A 23569-nucleotide genomic window follows, 5' to 3' on the forward strand; every position below is an offset into this window, starting at 1 on the left:
TTCCAGTTATTTGAATTTAATTAAATGAAATTGATTTGCAAAGTGCTTTTAGCAAGTTTTTTTTGTAGATTGGTGGTGCAAAGATTACCCAAAGAATACCCTAGAAATCAATGGTAGTGAAAAAAAATTAAATTAATCTTTATATGTACTGTAGCATGTATGTATTTTTCTCAGGTTTATTAGTTACCTATTAGTATAGTTTAGGTTTAGTTTATTACCTATTGAAATATAGTATTTGTTTTGCTTTACTTTTGGCTTAATTACATAAATTTTTCAATTAGATGTACTACAATTTTGAATATAAACAGTTAAGCTCAGAATAGATCTTCAGTATTGCACGATATTTTACAGTTACTGAATAACATTGATATCTTTAAGAAGTGGATGAACTGAAACAAAAAGTATCTGTACTTAAATAAAACCGAATATTTAGATAAATATTTTCATATTAATGGGAATAGTTGCTCTGACCCACTAAACCGCTAAACTAGCTGTCACACTAAACCGGTTAAGAAATCTCTTCCAGAAATATCTTTGACACTTTTAACAAGCAGTCCAAATTTAAAATTAATTCCAGGCAGAGCACAGTGTAAAAAATGCTTAAACAAAATTCAAAACCACAAGATGATACAGCAAGGGAACTGGAATGACAAGATATATTTGACCCTCAATGTGTTATAGTCGAGTAGGTGAATAGCTTGTTCAGCACTTGGCATTTCCCCGTTAAGGTTCAAAAATTATCGAGCAGCGCAAAGAAACCGAGTTAAAAAAATAAAGTTACAAAAATAGCCGAGTCAGTTATCAATAAATTAAACAATTCCTTTGATTTAAATATTTCTACAGAAGAAACCAGTTTAGTACCGCAAAATTATGCTGATTAGGTAGGGAGTGTGAAGAATTAAAATAAAGGATAAAATTAAAACAGTTACATCAACCCAGGAAACAATTAATATTTGAAGTTTATTATCAAGCAGCTGGAGCATTAAAAAAATTCAAAATGAGTTTAGTGTTAGTAGTCAGTATTTTGCCCGTCAATACAAAGAGATGATTATTCATCTCTTAGTAGCATAAACATGATGCAACTGTTGTTTACTAAGTATGCTTTTTTTTGTGTTTACAGTACAGTAATCCCCCGTACTGGCAAGTTTGGCATTCGCAGTTTTACTTATTATAGAACTGCAAACAAATTAATAAATTAAAAATTTATACAAATAAATTTATCATATTTATGGAAATAAAAACAAAAAGCGTGGATAATAGAATTTCTTTTTATCGAGTGGTTTCATTTTTTTGCGAAACATTGTGAACTTTATCTGAAAACAAAGTCTTTGGCCATGTAAAGTACTTCGTTTATTTGTTAATGCTCCAGGACATCCAGAAGAAGTAAAATTTTTGTTTCCTAATGTAGAAGTGTTATTTCTGTCACCAAATATGTCGGCGCTAATTCAACCTTTGAATCAAGGGACATCGCTGCTTTCTGCGGCGGACTTTGGGGGATTGATAAATAAAACAGAGATGGATTGTGAGTCAGTGGTGGAAAAATTGCACCGTTACAGATTTCATTGCAAACATTAAGGAGTCAGTTGATGAAATTAAATCATCAGCGATCAATGCGTGGTGGCGGAATTTGTGGTCCGACGTTGTCGAGAAAAAATGAAAACAAAATATCTCGTTTACAGATTATAAGTTTAGCAATTCACTCGTAACTTCTTCCTTTTCCCTTCATCTTCCGGAGTAGGTAAAGGCTGTGTTATCATTTCTTTAAGTTCTTCTTCCGTGAGCTCTTCCTTGTCACAGTGCCTCAGCTCCTGAACATCTTAAGTGTCGATTTCATTGAAACCTTCACCTTGAATTTTATGTGCTATTTCTGCCTTGAATTTTTTGCACAATATCGTTCACAATTTTTTCAGCAGTTTTATTTTCTTAGTTTTTTCTGTTTTCATTAAAAAAATAAAGTTACAAAAATAGCCGAGTCAGTTATCAATAAATTAAACAATTCCTTTGATTAAAATATTTCTACAGAAGAAACCAGTTTAGTACCGCAAAATTATGCTGTTTCGTATATCAATCCCCCAAAGTCCGCCAAAAAAAAACTAAGAAAATAAAACTGCTGATAAAATTGTGAACGATTCAAGGTGAAGGTTTCAATGAAATCGACGCTTCAGATGTTCAGGAGCTGATGCACTGTGACAAGGAAGAGCTCGCGGAAGAAGAACTTCAAGAACACAGCCTTTACCTATTCCGGAAGATGAAGGCAAAAGAAGAAGTTACGAGTGAATTACTAAACTTAAAATCTGTAAACGAGATATTTTGTCCAGCTAGGCAGTTATAATGAAGATTTTTGATACTGACAGTTTTCTAGAGCGGTCAATAAATTTTAAACGACAGCATGAAACAGCATTAGCGCCATACAATGAATTATGTAAAAAATTAAAAATAAAAATTACGAGTTTTTTTTTTAAAGAATCAAGTAAGTTAACATAGGCTTACATTATGTTGTTAAAACATTCTCTGTTCTTAGTGTTCAGTGTTTACGGTTTTATACATACTGTTACCCCAATTGTAAGTTTCCCTGTTTCCTTTCAAGAACGAAGAAGAGGGAACGCAGCAGTCACCAGCATAGCAGCCACCGACAGCATAGAAGAACGAAGAAAGAATAAACCTGCACTTTCCCCGTTCAGCCCTTCAGGGCCACAGGAAGATCAAGGTTACTGGTATGTAATTTCGATTACTGCCGAGTCTCGGAAAGTGCAGGTCAAAGAAGAACGAAGAGGTCATATGAAGAAAAAGAAGAAAGAAGACCCACTACGCGACGTGACGTCACGGACAGGATTCGGGAAAAAGAGCCCAGCAGAGAAGCACCGTGAAGGACTGCCATTGAAGAAGTAGATAAAGAACTTCTGCTTATCCATACCATAAAATATTTTAATACTTAATACAATTAATTTAAACCAGTAATTCCGACTCCCTCCGGAAAAGGGGGCGCATTGCTCCTTCCAAAACTAGGGCCCCTTTGTGGCGTATTCCTGTTAGCCTATGAAGCGCTAGCACCGAAAGGACTTCGAAAGCACCGAAGCGGACGGTCTGAAGGGGAATTACGTCGGGGGCACAGGTTTTAAAAGCCTAGCCTCCCGCAGTCGGACCCAGAAATGGGTTTGAGAACGCTGGTCCAAACGAATATGGAATGCTAATCATAAACCCGTCCATAAAATATAATAAAACTTAAAACTTAGACCCGTCATTAAAATAAACCCGTTAAATGCGGCCGATTACAGAATCATACAGCAGCAAGGGACACTGTCCAGGCTCTGCGATTCGAAGGGAGAATTTGTGAAACTCCCGCCACTTTTGCATTCCATTCGATTCCATACATACTGTACACAAGTCTTTCATTGTTCATAATTAAAATAAAAAAAAGTCATGAATAAAAATACAATGCTGTACTGTACATAAGTAAACTTATTTACTGTGACTACACTCATTCGTAAGCATATAGTATGTTAGTACATAAGTTTTTAATTGGTACTTTAGTGTACAAAATGTGAAAAGAAAAAACTTCGAAGACAGGCGCGCGAAATTGTAAAAAAACGTGATTCATTTATGATTTTAGTTGTAGGAAAATTAAAACATAGTTGAAGTTCATTTTCGAATTCTGCTTGTAATCTAAGCCAAATTGAACGCACTCTTTCCGCTAAAAGTTTCATTTTAATTAATTGTGAATTTTTATTTAATGAATTCATAATTACGATTACAATTATAATAATGATAATAATCAATAATTTTTCAGATTACCGTCAAAATGTAATAACTTTGTGCAAGATCTCTAAATTTAATTTTTATTTTTAATGTTATTAAACCTTAAAGGTCATCTCAGTGCAAATTTGAACCATCAAAGAATTAAAACTTGAGTTATTTATTACAGATAAATAAAGTATATATACATATACTAAACAACCTCATTAAAAAAAAATATATATTTTAAAATACAGCAAATGTCTATAAATACATATTCGAAAACATTGTTTTAAAAACTGCGCCACGCTTTTATTTAACTAAATATTTTCATTACTTTTAATTTTAAAATTTAATAATTATTACATTTATTTATTGGTTATTTATTAGATATTTACATAATTTATTTTTTACTTTTCAGTGATTTTTATATTTGTTAAGATATATTTTTTTGTTTAAAATTCTCAATTTGATTTAATTTTTATTTTTTTACTTTTTAGAGGGTTTTTAAAACTTGTTTTCCTTTTTTTATTAATGTTAATATTAATATTAGTTAAATAAAAGCTTTTTTAAGAAATAATTTTTTATATGTAATCAAATATATTTTTGTAATTTTTCTGTATTTTTTTTTAAGACTAAAAAAAAGTAAAAATATTTATTACACATCAAAGTTACATACGTGTACCAAATTTCAATCATTTTCATAGGATTGTTCATGAGAAATGAAAATTTTCAACTAAATGCATGAATTTAGCATAGGAGTAGCGCGTGAGGGCGTGGAGGTGGGTCATATCAAATTCAGACACCGTGTGCTGTATTGTCATCGAAGTTACATACGTCTACCAAATTTCATTGATTTTCATACAATAGATCAAAAGATATAGCAGTTGCAAGATTTGATTATTCCTAAAGCGAGTTAAATGAAAGCTTTTAAAAATAGAACTTCTTCGGTCGGAAGGGCCAGAATGTTCGTTTATCATCCCGAAATAGAAAAAGAAACATTCTAAACCAGTTACTGGATTAATTGATTTTTGATAAATATGTGGTTAGGTGAACTGTGAATAAATTTCACTCAAAGATAGAGAAGCTGCCAACAGTCAACAAATTCTGTGAAGTATTATTTAAAATTAAGTTTAATTTTAACGCTAGTGAAACTAGTTAAGAAGAATTTTGAAAGAATTAGGTTTTAAGTAGCTTAAAACAGAAAACGAAAGGAAAATTTTAGTTGAAAAACATGATATTAGACAGAAAAGAATTTCATATTTGCAAGTAATCGGTGATTTTAGAAAATGTAACCGGGGAATCGTATACTTGAATTGAATTCTATATTTTATAATCTCATTCGATGGCAAAATCATAAGCTGACAACAGCAGTGCTGGACTTCATTCACCAGTAAATAAAGATGAACGCTTAATTATAATTCACGCCGGAGGTGAAATGGTCTTTATTCCAAACGCAGTGTTAATTTGAACAGCCAAATCAAAAAGTGTGGCGATTTCCATAATAGCATGAATACTAAAAATTATTTGGAACGGGCTGAAAAAAATTCATTCCTAACCTTCCGTTTGAGTCTGTAATAGTTATTGAAAATGCTCCGAATCATAATACCCTTTTCGAAAAACTTCCAGTGCCATCAAGCATGCAAGAACTGTGAAAATATTAAAAAAAATTGAAGGTGAATTGGAGCCAAGAATCGTTAATATTCTCTGACAGAATCTTTCATTCTCTCTTTATGTAGTGATAGTCATTGTGTCTTTTTATAGTGGTAATAGTGAGACTACACTGAAGTTGGTGATGACAGCAAAGAGAGTGTTCTAAGCTGAGGAATTAAACGGATAATTTATTCTCCAGTAAGTAATTAAAGTTACAAGAATAATCATCTATTCCAATATTTGCTGTGAAATTAGTAATAGATAATATTTTGTCATCCGTTATTACGTTTTACAATGTGTACAGTACAGAATTATCCGACTGTATTTCATTTCAAAATGAAAAAATGTTGCATTCATTTGTTAAGAATAAAACACTTATTTGGTAAGGGGGATTACCAAGAGCGAGAAACATGTTTTTACTTTGAGTAATAATGTCGCCACTCCAAGCTTGCCGTTAATTGGCAGCGACTGTACCTACGTTGTAAATTTTATGTTAGGCAAATCAAATGAAAGTATTTCATCCAGTTTTTATTTCTATACCCATTGGGGATTGGACAAATTTAAATTTAGTTTGGTATTAGAAGGTTTTAGTAAATGTGACATGTATGCAATCAAACTAGCTTTTCGTGCAGATAAGCTGTGGTTTTTTATGTAATTATTTATTTTATTTTAAAATACACGTAAGAATGTGGACACAGTACAATAATTAATTTCTTCCTACAGAATGGTGTAAGCATTTTGGTGCTTTTCACTTCTGTTTCAGTATTTCTAATATTTGTGAAGCATTTAAGGTATCAAAGTAGAAGTGAAACTATACAGAGCCATTTTATAGAAATTATAACAATGATAAAAATAATAAACTGGACTAAAAATAATCGTTTTAAATTATTCTTTAATTTTTTTTTGAAGTCAGCACCAAATTAAAAAAAAAACTGCTAACATCTACCACTTCATTTAAAAATAAAAATAAGTAATTTTTTTTGTAGTTTTTAATTCAGTTTTATAAAGTGGGTTTCACTTTTTTAAAAGTTGTTTTGTTTTAAAGTGTGACTTGCCCTTCAAAAAAAAAATACAAACCTTATGAAAAAAAGCTGTTGGCAAGAAATGTAAAGGTGAAAAACTTGCGTCTTGTTAAAAAGTATATAAATTGAATGGTAGAGAAATTATGTAAGGAACTGTTACTGAACATGATCTAAGACTACCTAGAATATAGAATTATTTTGTTTACACGATTTATCGAGATGTTTGTTATGTAAGCAAGCTCGTATACTTGCAGTCGGCGATTATTTAATGCGGCACAGTGGATTTTATATGATGATTTGTTGGTCGTAGCAGTTTTTGGGCGTTCGGACGGTTCATTTTATATGATGTACGACCAGATTTAAATTCAGCAAACCTTTTTTACCGTTGTAAACGAAGGGGAGAAACATTTTAAATGGAGTCAACCATTTTTGTATGTTCTTCAGGGCCTTTTAAAATAAAGTACTTTATAACAGTTCAAATGTTAGTTTATCCATTTCTCAGAAAATGTTAAAACTTGTTTACTTTACTCTATCGCTACAAAATAGTAAATAAACATACCTACGTGATACTTGTAGCATGACATGTAAAGGATCGTATTTCATAAATTTAGTTTTTTGGTCATACTTGCATCATCTCTCTGTCAGTCCGAGAATTTTCTGAACAACCCTGGTGTATATACACAAAAGTGTGTGTGTGTGTAGAGTTTAATATGTATTATACACACAACCAAACAAGCCCTTTTTTCTAGCAAATTTTTAAATACAGCGAAAATCAGAATGACATTAGGCTGTGTATTATGTTATAAAAATTCAGGAATAAACACCGACAATGACAAGAATATTTCAACTGAATGTAAATCGTGTATGTTTTTCTTTACAACAAAAGATCATCGAAACTGGTGATAAAAGTCAGTTGGTGTATAGGAAACTACAAAAAAAAGTTCAGATCAAATTGAGAAACTTCCTTTTTACTTCCTTGTACAAAGTAAAGGAAGTATTGTGATCGCGAAAAATGTCAGATTTCAACGGAAATGCCCATTTTGACTATCCCTGAATCCATTTTGAGCATTTTATTTTTGGCTTGATGTCTGTACATAAGTTTATATGTATGTATGTACGTTCATACATATGTATGTATATATCTTGCATAACTCAGAAACAATTAGGTGCAGGATGTTGAAAGTTTGGATTTAGGACTGTTGTAACATCTAGTTGTGTGCACCGCCCTTTTTGATTGAAATTGACTACACAAAAAGGGTCCAAAAAAGCCCAAAATCCAAAAAATTGTGATTTTGGACTTTTTCTTAACTGTAATAATAAATTCTCATTGAGAACTTTTCAACGATATTTCATAAGTGGTACTTATTTTTATTGGTTCCAGAGTTACAGCCCAATGAAATATTTGGTTCTTAGGGGAAAGCACATCGGTTTGAATCAGACCTCATTCCTTTTTTTTACTTTTTTTTTTTTAATTTAAATATATTCATTTATTTATAATTATTAACCCCAGGTAGCAAAAAAAACTCTTATGATAAATAATAATTCAATAACAATAAAAAAATGCATAAAAAAATATTAGAATTTATTAATGAAATAAAATTTTATGTACTTCTCATTTAAAAAAAAAATGTGTATATGTAATTTAGTAGGTATGCAAGAAAGTCATTTATTGTCCACATCAGATTTTTTTTTTAACTTAATTTAAACCATTATACTCTAGAATTATCAACAGTAAGTTTACATTTTCAAATTAACTTAATTACAGTGAATTAAAGATAACAGTAGAGCTTCTTTCCTTAAGATAAACTATTAATCTAGACAATTTTGGTCTTTTGTAGAGGTAGTCTATTGCAAGAGAACTGTTTGGTACCGTGACAGTCAATTTTGCTTCATCTAATAAAATCTCTCTTATAAAAAGACATTTAATATGGGTGTAGGAAAGTTTAGAACTAATATTGTTTTGGTTCATTAAATGTAAACTGATTAACAGAATAAACATCATAAATAAAAAGTAACAAAACATTATTACTATTGTTCATTACCTTTTTAAATACCCACAGCTTGTTAAAAATGTAAATAAAATTTGTACAAATAACTTCGCATATCTTACTTCACCTTCTGGTCAGTCACTTTTCTCAGAATCTCTCAAAGTCTGTAAAATAAATCAACCATTTCATAACCTATGAGCCAATTGATTTAAATTTTTAACAGACTCCAAACCTTCATTTAAGGGAACAGCAGGAATATCTTAGACAACCTTCATTTATCAGTGCCTTCCTATTTTTTATTAAATATTTTACATATTGATGTCAATGAGACTAGACTAACTGCTCTGATTTATATCAATAATTTAATTTTCAATTTCATTATATTTTCATTTTCATGCTTCCCACCAATATGTTGATATGTAACTCATAATCTGCATGAATGATAAGTTGTGGGTGATATACATATCCAAATTAATCAGTTTTTTTTTTTGTAATTCAACTTTATCATTATACCAAATTGCGTGACCAATAAAATTAATTATGCAGGATTTTTGTCTAATGATTACAATACTATACTGTACTTATAAACTGTATATATTGGTTTACGCCATAAACATATTGAGATCGATTTTACTGATTTATAGTTAAAGTTCATAAGTACACATTAATTAACATACTAATTAGCACTTCCTGTAGATGATATAATAGATAAAACTCATTAACAACACTTTGATTTTAACTATCATTAATTCCAAAACTTTTATGACAGTTTGAGGATCCAGTGTCATTCCTTATAGTGAAGAATGTGGGCACTCCTTGAAGTAGTGTAACTTCTTATTTTAGATTATGGATATTTTAAAACTAGTGTGGACATGTGTTTTTGAATTCTTATAATACTGCTATAGATCTTATTACATTTAACAAAAAAAAAAAAATTTATTAATTACGCATTTTTAAGCAATTTTCAATTATGAGAAAGTACTTGAATTATTTTATATGAGATAGTAAAAGCATACATATTAACTAAGTCTGAATTTTATTGAAAGATTATTCATTCAGTGACACGTGAAAGTTTGTGTATAAACTAATGGTGGAATTAGAGCAGTGTGAATTGCTTAGATAAATATATTTAAACATGGGTTATCTTATGTAAGTGTAATAGATGTAAAGCAATAATAAATGTAACATAGACCAGTCTGAAAAAAATTTAGTATCCTTATTTGAATTAACATTTTTAAACTCTGGAAAAATAACTAAAAAGTTAAATAAGCTACTAAATAGCATTCATAAACAGCTCAATAACTTTCTGTGTATTTTCATAAATAAAAGAACATGAGAATAGATGTATAATATTCATTCCCGTACATTACTGATTTTCAGCTTTTCCTTTGTACCATTTTTAATATAATATCAATTTAATACAGATTTGTTAAAAGGGTTTTACTTTTAACAATGTCCTCACAAATGTCAGGACATTTCTAACTATTACTTAGGTTTTCATTATGTGTTGCTGATCATGCAAGTAAAAGATCTAGGAAAAAAATCGATGAATTTTTTGCTGTATATTGTTTTCCCATTATGTCGTTTGTCTGATTTACAAGTGGTGCTATTCAGAGTTGCTTTCTTTGAAGCTAATGATGCTCATTTACAGTCGGACCCGGTTGTGAACTGGTGGAGGTATAATTGTATAGCTAAATATCACCTACATTTTTGTGAACTTAGCATGCTATGCAGCAGTTGGTGAAGGCAGCAGGAAATCACTCTTCACTTACACTTTATAAACTTTTCTATATTTCATAGTAATTTTTTCTGGGTCCTGTGGTGGATGCACCTTTTCAATGAATAACATGTTCTTATAATTATACTATGAGACTTCTAGTTACTGTAATATGGAATTTTTATTAAAAAAAAAATTGTGTTTTGAAGGTAAATGGTAATGTAGATAGATAGATATATAATGTGTATATGATAGATGACCAGTCATGTCAATGAAGTGATGTTCTTTTCTTTTATTGGGTAAATTAACAATTCATTTTAAATTCACTGTTACACCAGCTGTATCAGTCATACAGACCTAGTACTTCGTGCCTTAAAAATATGTCCTCATACAGAATTCTGAGTAGTAATGTTAAATTTTGTGTATGTCCCCCTACTCCATCACCATTCTTTTTCAATTAAGTGTCCTTGCTATTTCTTCTAAAAATGTATGAGTTCTCTGTATTAATAGAAAAAAACTTATAAAAATAAAATTATTGAGTGATTACAGTGTTTGATAAGTATTAAAACCCCTTTCTTAACAGTGTAGTTGCATGATCTCTGTATTCCTCAAAAGATTGTAAACTTTGAAAAATAATTTTGAGTTTGTTAATTTCCATTAAGACCAATTAAATACGTGTTGACAGGTTTCTTATCTGTTTTATTGTATTCTTAATATTTTTCTTTCATTTCTTAATAATTCATATTTGCATGATATTATGCAAATGATAGTAATGTATGTCTTTAAAATGTCATCATACCCTGTTACAGCAAACAGAAAAAGATTAATTTATGTGAAATACTGTCAAATATAGACAAAGTAGAATAGAGATTTTAACTTTTATGACTGATATATAGTATTCTTTTCTTTTTCATTGTGTGAGGTGTTTGTCAATCAGTGATACTGATCATCTTAAATGCATTTTTTTTAATGCTGTTTGAGAGTAGAATTTTTAGATAATATTGAAGCTGATTATTGTTAAAATACATATTTCTTCTTAGTTCATTTAATGTAAACATACATCAGTTTCATGTTTTACAATAACAAAAATTTTATGTTTTGACATGAATGGTTGTAGATGATGCTTTGTATATAGATATGAATTATTTAAAATGTGGTTATTAAAGTTATAAATGTTTTGAATAGATTTCAGGAAAAATGATGACATTTCATTAAAACTTTAGGTGTGTGTGTGTGTGTGCGCACGCGCTCCCGCTTATAGTGATTATGGTATTACCTTATCGTCATTGTTTTTTTAAAGATTATTTAAATATATGAGGAAGTATACTGATAATTGTAAGCATTAAGCATAATTAACTTAAATACTTTAATTATTGGCTGTTAGAATACATTAACTATTGTCATTTTAATATATTTTGTTATTTAAAAAGTTTAAGCTTCAGTGTTTGGTTTTCTTTGTCAGCACTAAATATTACAGTTGGATTTATGTTTCGCCATGTGCAAGGTATAATGGCCTATGTACTTAAGTTTTTAAAACAACAATAAAATAGTTCACCGGTGCTGAGTCTTATACACTTTCCACACATGTGACCAGAGGCTTTTAGTATTCATACATTGTGGTGATCACAGTCTCACTACATGAAAAGTGCTTTATCACTGAAGATGAGTAGTTCTTAGAAACCATTTATTTTTCTAATTTTTTGATGTAGAAGTCAAGATGCACTTGTTTATTTTGGAATACTGAAAGTTCTGAATACCTGCAGAATCTTTCACAGTTTACCTTTTAGTCTCTTATGAAGAATTTGCCAAACATTTGGTTCCGACATGCTGTAGTGTGAATTTTCAGGGATTGTGTCTATGGGCTTGACCAAGACTGTAAACATTCTCTTTATTTGGCTATGTATGCTCTAACCAAGTGTAGTTCATTCATTCTGATTTTAGATTTCATTCTGAAATTATTCATACTTATATATTACTGTACACAAGTATAATCTTCAAATTTTACTTGAAATTTTTCTTGTTCCACAGAACCCTTTCTCATATTAACAGCCCACTTTTGCTGATACTGCCACCTTGCAGAAAACTGTTGAAGTTGTTCACTCATTTTCCTAACAGCAATTTGAAGAAGTAATTTGATAGACTTTTGAGTAAATATTAGTTGGTAGGGAATAATCTATTGAAACTGATTGATTACAGTTTCTGTTATTTAAATCTATATGAAATGACACCTTGTACTAGTTCCAATCAATCTACACACAGTGGCACAGTGATAGTGGTTATTTACAAAAGCGATAATACATAACTGGTGTGGTGGTCATTATTGCCATCACAGCTGGATGTATACATTTTTACATAAAAGGTACCCTAGTATAGGTGGTATCTGTTTAGTATTATGAAACATTTTATGTAAATAAATTCTTAGGTGTTTGTTCTCGGTATTTACATACAACTCATGTTGTCTTTTTCAATTCATTGACTGTAAAAAATTGTGTACTACATTGTGATGTTCTATTCATGTTGCTGACTAACTTTGCTCAGTTGTTAAATATATAAATAGAATTACATATGTATGTACTGATATTTGCTTAAAACTAAAGAACTGAATGAATCTAGATAATTCTTTTATTTTTTTGTTATTTAAGGTTAGTTTAAGGAATAAATTTAGCCAAATAACACTATTACTGTGCGAGCATTTAAGCTTTAACAGAACATATGCCATATTTTACATTTTATTTTATTTTGGTATTTGATTAATTACTATTGAATAAACTGTTTTGTCAAATAATAATTAGATAAATAACCATTCTTAGAAAGGCAGTTGATGTAGTTTTGTTTAGCTATGTATATGTATTGTTATTATGTAAATATTATTAAAGTTATATCCAAAGATTTGCTGAGGTGCAAGTTATTTTTGTGTTCATAAGAGAATTAAAGTGATAAGGGCTTTAGTTTCAATGGCTTTGTTTATTTCAGTTTATGAAAATTTGTGACAATTGTATAACTTTTATGGGAGTATATATCAATAACAAAATCCATCGTAATGAAACTTCAAACAAGAAACTCATTTTTAACTACATAAAAATTTAAATGATTAAAATCATACAAATGTGTGCTACTTCTTTTCTTGAAATATTTACCAGCTGGTCGCCCCTTTTGATAGAAAATAAGTTTTTGGCATTTACTTGCCCAAGATTAATTTTGTCAAAAAAAAAATCAAAAAAGGAAAACGTTGAAACTTAAACCTATTCTCCATGTGGTTTTTAATTTACACACTCACTTAAATGAAATATTCTGCAGTTATGAAATATCCTGCGAGTGATAAAAATTATGGAAAATCTAATTTATTATGGCTTTCACTGAATGTTTTGTTGAATTGTCAACTGGGCACTGGGGATTCCTCCCCCATCTTGTCATCTTGCAGAAACAATTTTTTTTCTGTACTATTGTAGATAAATTAAAAAAAATTAAGTTATAACAGTTAAAGCAAATAAAATATAAAACAATTATACAAAATGTGTTATTTCTTTTAAATTTTGGCTAGGATTTCTTCTAACCTTATTGTTTCCAATATAGTACATAAGTATGGTATCTAGATGTACACAGGATAATTCAGGTTGTATTATGCTATTAAACTTGCTGGGTTAGTGTAGTGGTGAAACTTATCACAAAATCAGTTCAAAATTCTAAGATTCGAGTCTCATAAAGGCAGTTGCTTTAATGGGATTTGAATGCTAGACTTTGTATACTGGTGTTCTTTGGTGATTGGGTTTCAATTGACCACACATTTCATGAGTGGTCGACCTGAGTCTGTTGCATATTACATGTTTACTGGTACATTTATATTTGCATTACAGCTATGTCAGGTCTTGCAAGCCAGTAGAAGTAATTGCATTTGCCTCCACACATACAGCTAAACTCAGCAGTAGTTGGAAAACTGGTTGGAGAAATATATATTGTAACGGGGCCAGTGTAACTGGTTTCTTCCAGGAAGAAGAAAGAGAGAAAATAATGAAAGAAGAATCTAGAAGGAACAAAGAGGGATTTTTTTTATAGAAAAGCGTAGATGACATGGACAGTTAAGTTTATGTGCTTGAACAATCACAGGGATAGTTGGGTACTGGTTCTGCAAAAAATACTGTACTAGTATTTAAATAAATATTATTACTTGTATGTACATGTATTACTTGATGTAAATATATATTACTAAATATGCTAGTATTTAAATATTGTACTAGTATAGTTGAGTACTAGTTCTGCCAATGGGTATAAATACTGCTGGGGACCAGCGAACAGGGTTAGTAGTTTTGCAAGTACAAGTTCGGTGCAGCGTGCAATGAAGATTGAGTCATGATTATTCCACTTTGGACAGTGGTTGAAAACAATAAATTGTTTTGTGGGTTATTTTAAATGTAATGAAAGTGACAGTATTCTATTCATTCATAAAGTGTAGAATAGTTCTTTTGTAAATAGTAACAATATAGAAAGTGAATTGTATGAATTTATGAATTGTTTTTATATGAATTGTATCATCTTATTGTTAATACGGTATTAGTTTCTATTAATAATTGTAAAGTTTTTACTAAATAGGATTGCATTTTGGTATTATAATTTAATTATTATTAAATCAATAATGTGTTTTTTTTAAATTGCTATGTTATACATATTTATTATTATTATTAATACTATTCTTGTTATTATTTATTCTATTTTATATATTTTTAGAGAAATAAAAGTATAAAAAAACTTCTGTTTGTTTGCCTCTTAATATCCTTGTTAAATGCAACAATATATATTATACAATTAGTTATGCAATTAGTCTTATCAGTTACAAATATTAAATTGTTGTAGTTTTTTATTTAATGAAATAAATTGTATTTTACATTTGTATTATGAGTATGGTTATGATGTTGCCCATGTGAACAGTAGCATTGTTTTTGATTAACACCTAAAAGATTCTGTCAGGTTTGAAACTACATCCTGTGTTTATTTGAACATTAAGTAAATATTGTTTGTTACAGATAAAATTGTAAAGATAACTGTAAAGAAATGATTTTTAGTTATGAAATATTTCAAATGTTTGGATTACTAAACATTTTCACTTTGATTTTAATTTAATTTTATTTTATTAATCATTTTTAATATTAACTAATATGTGATATTACCACATAAAACGCTGGAAAAAATAGGGATATTAGAAGGAAAATTGGTATTCTGAGAAGTAAGGAATCCAGTTAAAAATAAAAATATCAGTATGGAATCAAGAAAATGATTTGTTTTGAGTGGAGTATAGCGTTATGTAGTTTTGAAATAAAAAATGAAAAAGAAATAAATTAAATAGTTAAAAAAAATTTTCAATTGTTGTCTGAGGAAAAGGGAAAGAATAGCTGACAAAATAAGTTGTATAAATGTGTTTAATAAAATAAGTAAAGGAAAAAATATACAATAAGGAAATGAAACATGGAGGATACATACTAGGAACCGCTTATAAAAAAACCAGTAGAAGGAAAGATCGCTGAAAAATAAGCAGTGAAAGTTGTGTAACGGTAAATAATAAAAAAAAGAAGGGAATTACAAAGAGAGAAGTTCAGTATAGAGAAGATGATGAAAAAAGTTTCATTAGACCGATCCTTAGAACACACAGTTTGAATGTGATATGCCAATTGTACATTTCAATTAGTAATGGGAGTTGCTAAACATTTTTGGCACAATAATACAAAACTAAAAAAAAAATTACGGATTATTTTTTTAAGTATATTTATTTTTGTATGTTATACTGCTCCTATGTCATATTTACTCCAGTTACTGATAAGTTAGGTAAATTTTTTTTACTACTATATAAATGATATTTTACGTATACTATGATATAAAGAGTATAAAAATACTAATAAATATTTTCTGTATAGTAATATTGCGGCATTAATATCATAGAAGATTGTTCATTATTCTTATTCATGTGTTTGTTATTATTTAGTTAGCTTTGATGTCAAATATGTATTAAAGTGTATTTTTTTGTTTTATTGTTTTAGGGGTAGATGAAATTAAGGTATGGCAGCTGTTGTGCAGAAGAATGGAATGAAGCCTCTGCAAATGGTGAATGGTAATTTGTCGCACCTTGATGTCAATGATGGAGCATTGAACGTGGTGAAACTCGAAGATGGACAGTGTGTTGTGAAAACAGAATGTGTCGATACAAATACTGCTATGACCGGTTGTTACGTTACTAATGATAACAGCTATATTGTTAAACATGAATACGGTGACAATAGCCAGTTATTACCTTTGAACAGTACGGTTAGTGAAGCGAATAGTGGTGGTGATGAACCCGAAATCGATATAGTTATTAATAATGTCGTTTGCAGTTTTAGTGTACGTTGTCACCTTAACCTTCGACAGATAGCATTAAAAGGCGTCAATGTTGAATACCGCAGGGAGAATGGGGTAAGTTACCAAACTTGCTATTAACTATTGCTATTTAACTATTTAATTCTATATAGATTTTTATTTTAAATTAAAACTTTTTTGTGGTCAAGTCATTTTCCACAAAAGCGCAAATAAAGAATAACATTTTGATGTTATCCTCTATTCCTTTTTAATCAGTTCTAATTTTATTGTAATTTTAACTTGTTTACTACATTGTACACCTTTATCTTTTAAATGTACTCTGATGAAGTTCATAGCCTGAGTCACACTAAAAAAGACAATAAATAAAAAAGTATTTACTATTACTATCATTCATTTAATCTAATTCCTGTCTGATTCTGTTTTTTGTCTTAAGAGAAAATGTTAACTCGGAATTACTTTCAGTTTGTTCATTGTAGTCTTCTTGATCAATGAGTTGGCAAGATATTTTTAAATCATGACTTTTTTATCACCATTTTTATTTCAGGAAGTTGAGTAGGGTTGATGGGATAATTTGGAGGAAATCAGTTCGAAGTTATCCTGCGTAAAAAAACGAGTTCCATTTCCTGCAAAATTAGGCCTAATATGATGAACTTTGTTTTTTTCTTCTATTCTTTATTACAAGTATGATTCTTGTACAAATTGTGAATAATTCATAACATTCCAATCAAATTTTCCTTGTTTTATTTATTTATTTATGATCAATTGATTTCCAAAACAAAATAAAATAAATAAAAATAAATTTCTCTCAAGAACATTCCTTTCAAGTAAACATAGTATTTGTGAAAAATTGGTTATATTCAGTTATTTTCTTGTAATTCTTAATATATTTATTATTTTTTTTAAGTGAATCTGTTTTTTCAGTTAGAAATGAGTTTCAATAAGAACACCTAGTTTTAAACTTTTACAATTCTTTTTCTTTGACTGATGATAAGTTTGCTTTTAGTATTTATTTATCATTATGTTTTATTAGGATATTTGTACACTTTACGTATATTGTCATGAATTATTAAGAAACTAGCATGCACGGATTAAGGTAATGCTGTTTATAATTATGATCTTAAATTTAATTATGATCTAACTTAAAGTATAGTAAAATTAGTATTTTGTTTAAGTATTCAATTGGCTTATTGGTATGACAAGAATTTGTCGTTATTAAACATATTAATGAACTTTGTTGTAGTCTTGTTATAAATTTTATTTCCTTGGAATTTATAATTATTAGATGCTAGTTGTATTTTCAGAAATTTTGAATCGCTGTAGAATTTAAATATATAACAAAGATTCAATTCAGTTAAAATTAAAATTTACCATATTGTTACGGTTACTTCTGTCAAACAGAATTTTGGTGGTAAAAGTTGCCTTTATACACTTTACTTGATAAGCGCTTAATTGTACAACCACTGGACAGAAAATTAGGGTCCCCTAGTATACAGAAAATTTATCAATAGATTTTTATTATTAGTAACTATGTGATTCATATGAAATAAATTTATTTGTTGTGTTAAATTTGGGTAATGAATTTACTAGAATTTCTTTTCCCTTATTGCTAGCCTTCTTACCAGGTTAGAGCAAATAAACTTAGAACGAAAGCAGAAATTAGGTGGACAAATCATTATCTGTTATTTGCTGAACCATCACTGATGAATAATGAAGATTAAATCATTTATAGTTTTTTTCACACATTTTGTTTCTAAATTATGGTTGTTTAACGGCTTTAATTCTGTACCATTAATGTTTCTTTAAAATTGTTATTAGGTCGATATAAAAGTATATGACTTAAAATTTTCTGTTAGATATTAAGAAATACTATTGTTATCATTAAATTATATTGTAGGATTAGTATGATAATTCATATAATAATAACTTCTCCAATTGTTTGCTCAAAAAAGTTTTCTTGTTACTTGACAGGAATATTAATCAAAAAATTTTTTTTTTTTTTTCCTAACTGATGGGGAGAGGCCCCATCAGAATAGTCTTCCACAAATGGGAGTGTCATCCGAGTAAAAAGGTAGTGGCCCAAAAAGCTGACAATAAGTGTTGCCATAAAAAAGTAGCCATCATTGTAGTGGCAGGTGCGGTTCCCTATAGTGCTTATCAAGAAAAAAGCTATTAATGATAAAGAAAAAGGAAGTACTGTACGTTTAAGGCAGGAAATAATTGACCCAGAAAACAATTGATTCAGAAGATCAAGGTATTTTACCATATTTACTAGTATTCAAAAATTATTACAGCTATAGGTTTGGTATTATCAATAACAGTGCGCGCGCGCGCACACACATATATATATATATGTATATATATATATTTTTTTCCCCCTTTTTTAATGTTTCAAGAAAGATATTCCCACTTTTAAGATCTGAACTTATCAGGAAGAAATCGCCAGTCAGAAAAAACCCTAAAATAAGACTAAAATGAGTGCTCGGGCACTATTCCTGTCTCTTAATACTTTTTCTCAACTTTGGTGTGTGTTGGTGCGCATGCGCTAAATTTGTACTCCTAACATCCAGGATCTGAAACTACATTTTGTAAATTTTCCAACTTATGGTGTAATAGCTTTCCTTGGGAAAAGGGGCATCTGCAGCATTCTTTGATGGATGCACTTCTGACCTAAGAACAACCCTAGAAGTGGATGATTGAACCTTTGATACCCATAAAAAACCCGGAAGTAGCTTTTTTTATACAAAAATAACGTGTATTTAAAATATATAAATACGTGCTGTGTATATAAATGGTCGGTCACATAGAATCCGTCCTCCTTTGTCATGCGTCATTGGATGGGATGAAATTACATTTCATTTAAAGTAGGAAATTACACAGACTATATTAGCCGATTCTAGAAGTGCCCCTAGCCTTTGAGCGAGTAACTGAGATACATTTCTGCTGTATTTATCTATATGAAAAACTTAACGATAAAAAAGAGAAATAAACCGTTTGAGATTGACGTTTAACATAAAATTTCACCGTTTAACCTTGTATTCTTAAACGGATGATGACGCAAGTGAACCTGTAATAACAAAACATTTTAATTTTTTTAGTTGACGGTTACCGAAATTTCAGTCAATAAGGAATTCTTATAATTCATATTTATATACAATAAGTTTGTAGAATTTTTTTGTCTTTTAGTGGAAAAACTTAATTGTTTTTAAAATAGAATAATTTGAAAATAATAATTTCTTTGTTTACTACATACGAGTAATTGTTTGCAGCAGTATATTTCTGGTATTTTTTACGGTTTATTACGAGCAATAAATTATTGAGAAGCGAGTTATTTTCAAGCTCATTGACAAAGATATAACACGCCGAGTATAATTGCTTTAAATTAATTGTGTCAGAATCATCCGGTATCCATTATACGAGTATTAGCAAAAGCTTATTCGTTGTGTAATTTACTGTCTAGTATAAGGCTACTTTAAATGAAACAAAAATAAATATTATCTCGTTTTTAAAACTTTTTTCCTTATATTTAATTTACTTGTTTATTTATGTGTGATGTTTATTAATGGGAAATATTCGTTTATTTTTTTTATACAAATTCTTTATTTAATTATTATGTGTGGGAATGAGAAATTGTGTATACTTGTGGAAACCCTGACTTACAGTATTTATTGTTTTTTTCATAAACGTATGAACACATTCGCGTCTGCTCGTATACACTCTCGCCTTGTCCTTTTTCTCAATCTTACGTATTTTACCTGTCCAACTGCCGATTTTTTTCAAATATTGTTAAATATCTGATAACTAGCTAATATTAAATTATTTTGAAACTGCCCCGATTTTTCAGTTGTGTAGAATAAAGGTTTTTTAATACTGTGCATTGCACTGTTTTTTCCACCTCTCCGAATAGTGTGCATTATCTTTTCACGTTATGTTTTTTAAAAACTGGAGTATGTCATATTAAAATTTTTTTTCTTATTACTTCAGCTTACTAATACAAAATAAATGGAAATATTATGACAAGATCCTTATTTCTAATTTTTAAAGTTCATATTGCTGTAAGGCTTTTAGTTGATCTTTTACTCAACGTAAATAAAACTATTTCATCCGGTAAATTAGAATGAAGGTCACTGGCCATACAGTTATCGTGTTAAAAGCACAAAACTAATCTTGTGGATTCTCCTTGCCGATCTTTGAGCATAAGGATCTATTTTTTCGTATTAAAAGACTTACGAATAGCAAAAAAGGAACGCAAATCTTCAAGTAATGACAAAATATTTCAAAAAAGCCCTTTAACCAGTTCTTATTAATTTATTCTTTACTTTTCCTGGTATCATAGCTCGGGGTTATGGGGCAAGAAGGAAAGTATGGTAATCAGTAAAAAAGGGGGTATGAGTATTTTAAATGGCTTGGGAAATAATGTATTTCTCGTTGTTTCATGACCCAGGAACCCTAAAAATAAATATAAAAAAAAAAAAAAAAAAAAAAAAAAAAGGATAGTGTTTGTAGAGTTTGGCCGTTTATTATTGGCAACTGAAGATATCTATGTAAATCATAAAATTACCCCCTCCAAAACGAGAAGTACGCATGCGTTTTCACCAAGGACAAAAACTCAGTCAGCTGCAGAGGCAGTATAGTCATACTTACCAATTATTAAGAGCTTCTCCAGTTGAATGTTTTTTTTAAGAGGCATATATACAATCTGATATAAATAGAATACATTTATGTTATAAAATACACGATAATAACACAATATAAGCACAATTACACTGTAATTCGCGTCTCACTTCTTGTGCTGACTGTACAAGCACTGACGTTAACAGCACGAACCCAGTTGCGGAATGAAATGCGCACGCGCTACTATTGCAACGGAACGGAACGCAAGGATAGCGGAGGTTTATTATCTCTATACTAGTCGCAGAGCCTGGGCGAATGTCGTTTGCTGCTGTGTCTTTCGTTTATCGAGCGGGTCATTATTTATTTAGTGGCGGTTTTATTTATATTGTTTTATTTTATTTATGGACGGAAATTGTATTTGCGTCCCTGTCCTTTAGACCAGTGTGAATATTTGACCGGGGGTAATCAATCGTAGGAGACTAGTCTTATGAGCTTCGTTCTCCCGGCTTGATTTCACTTCAGTCCGTCCCATGAAGTCCTTTCGGTGCTAGCGCCTTTTAGCCTAACAGGAATACCCCTTTTGGGGCCCTATTGTTTAGAGAAAGCAATACGCTCGATTTCCTCTCCGGAGGAAGTCACATGTAAAAATTGTCACTTTTGGAAAGGATGATAGGTATTTGGTGAGGAGGTGAAGTTAGGGGACTTTCTTCACTCTGGCTGTCATTACTGCTGCGTCTCAGCTGGGCTTGGTTGGCTGGACTCCAGTCAACCTTCTTCTTCTTTGGCCTGCCTTTCCATGAACCGGCTGTAAATAAATTACAGACCGTAAACTTTATATTGTCCTGTGGCCCTGAAAAAGGCATCACGGGGAAAGCGTAGGCCTCTTCTCTCTATCAGCTGGTGACTACTGGACTCATCTCCCTCGTTCTTCGTTCTCCGTCGTCATGAGGAGAAAAACGAAGTTTGGGTCTTACAATATTATGTAAAATTTCGCTGCCGACGGTGAAAAATGTAATGTTAGCGCTTAGAAATGCCATTGCTTATTCATTTAAAGAGACTAGTTTGAGAAAAATAGTAAAAGAAATGGGCTTTAGGTGGAGAAAAATCGAAAGTAACAAGAAGGTTCTCACTGAGCGACATAACATAAGGTTTAAGCGTATTCTGCCTTAAAAAAAATTTAGAACGGAAAATAAGCCGATAGTGAACCTCGACGAATCGTATAATACTATTTTCTCACACTATAAATAAATCGTGGTGTAGTGATTCAGGTGACGGGCTGAAAGTTCAAAAGAGTTTTAAAACTTTCATTCGAGTTCCTCTCCTTTTTTTTGAATAAAGACGTTCCATGTACCGGCTGTTGTAACTGTTATTACGCCAAGTTTTATTATGAGAAAAGAAAATTGATAGAAATGAGGTATAAAAGTCTTACATATAAACTACAAGAATCAGGTAGGGAAAAGAATAAAATAGAAAAGCAGATTTTGATCTCAGACAGACGTTAGAGAAGGATGGTCTCCGTTTCCGTTTCTTTTTAACTTATTTACAGAAGAAGCAGTTGAAAGGTTGAAAGACAAATATGACAGTGAAATCGCCAGAGAGAAAAACAAATGGCAAGATTAGCTGATGGCATTCTTCTTGTGGTAGAAACCAAAAATGAACGAGGTAAGGTAGTAATAAAAGTACACTGGTGTAGTTAAGGAGAGCTTTAATCCAAAAAAAAGTTTGCTATTATCAAAGAGAGATCTAAGAATTAGAAACGTTTTGTAATACTTTTTTGTAGAGTTTAGCGCTTTATGTTAGTGAGTTAGTGAAACATGGACATATTGGAGAAAATAGAATAGATAATATTAGAGCTTTGTACATTGTGGATGAAACATGTAAATTAGGTGCATCGATAAAATTCAAAAAGAAGGAATCTTAAATGAACAGGAGAGTGGGGAGAAATTTGTGGCAGAATCTTCTAACAAACAACTAGATTCGTAAGCCACGTATTAGCACATCCAGGTTTAATTAATGTTGTGATAGAGAAAGGATAGAAATATAATAACGGAACAAGAAAAAGGTTGAAATGCAAAAAAAAAAACAGGATAACTAGAGGGTAAATACGTTACCGTTAAAAAGTTAGCACAGAATAGAAAGATATGAAGGAAACAGTAACTGATATTATGACAGGAAAAGAAATATGTAATTAAATCAAAATTTGGGTTCGGTTTTTCAAAATTCTTTAAGTTTAGAGATCTCAGCGAGTAAAGCTTGTTCAAAGCGTACGCGTGTGAGACCATGAGATTCTTTATGATGATTAATACGTATGGGGAGTGATGCTGTTGTATAATTTATTTTTTTATCCGCTTAAAGAAAAAATATCAATTAAATAAAATTTTACAGTGACATGTTTTAGATCGTTTCATCTTTAAATATCAAATATCAATAATATTTCTTCTCTCTTGTGACAAAAAATTAAATTACATTTTATTTTTGAATTCTTTTTTCGTTTCATAAAATTT

At 30.2% G+C, this 23569-nt stretch overlaps 1 protein-coding gene across 4 annotated transcripts in view; it reads left to right on the plus strand.

Moving 5' to 3' along the window:
• The window catches only part of LOC142319088 (TATA box-binding protein-like 1), a 115596-nt gene that overhangs the window by 18083 nt on the left and 73944 nt on the right, over positions 1–23569 (plus strand). For all 4 annotated transcript variants that reach the window (XM_075355978.1, XM_075355975.1, XM_075355979.1 and 1 more), the window contains one exon: positions 16139–16550. In XM_075355978.1, coding sequence (XP_075212093.1) covers positions 16158–16550 — 393 coding nt within the window. In that variant the 5' untranslated portion in view covers positions 16139–16157. The remainder of the gene's footprint in view (positions 1–16138; positions 16551–23569) is intronic.

The sequence above is a fragment of the Lycorma delicatula genome, chromosome 2, assembly GCF_047948215.1.
Source record: "Lycorma delicatula isolate Av1 chromosome 2, ASM4794821v1, whole genome shotgun sequence".
NCBI lineage: Eukaryota > Metazoa > Arthropoda > Insecta > Hemiptera > Fulgoridae > Lycorma > Lycorma delicatula.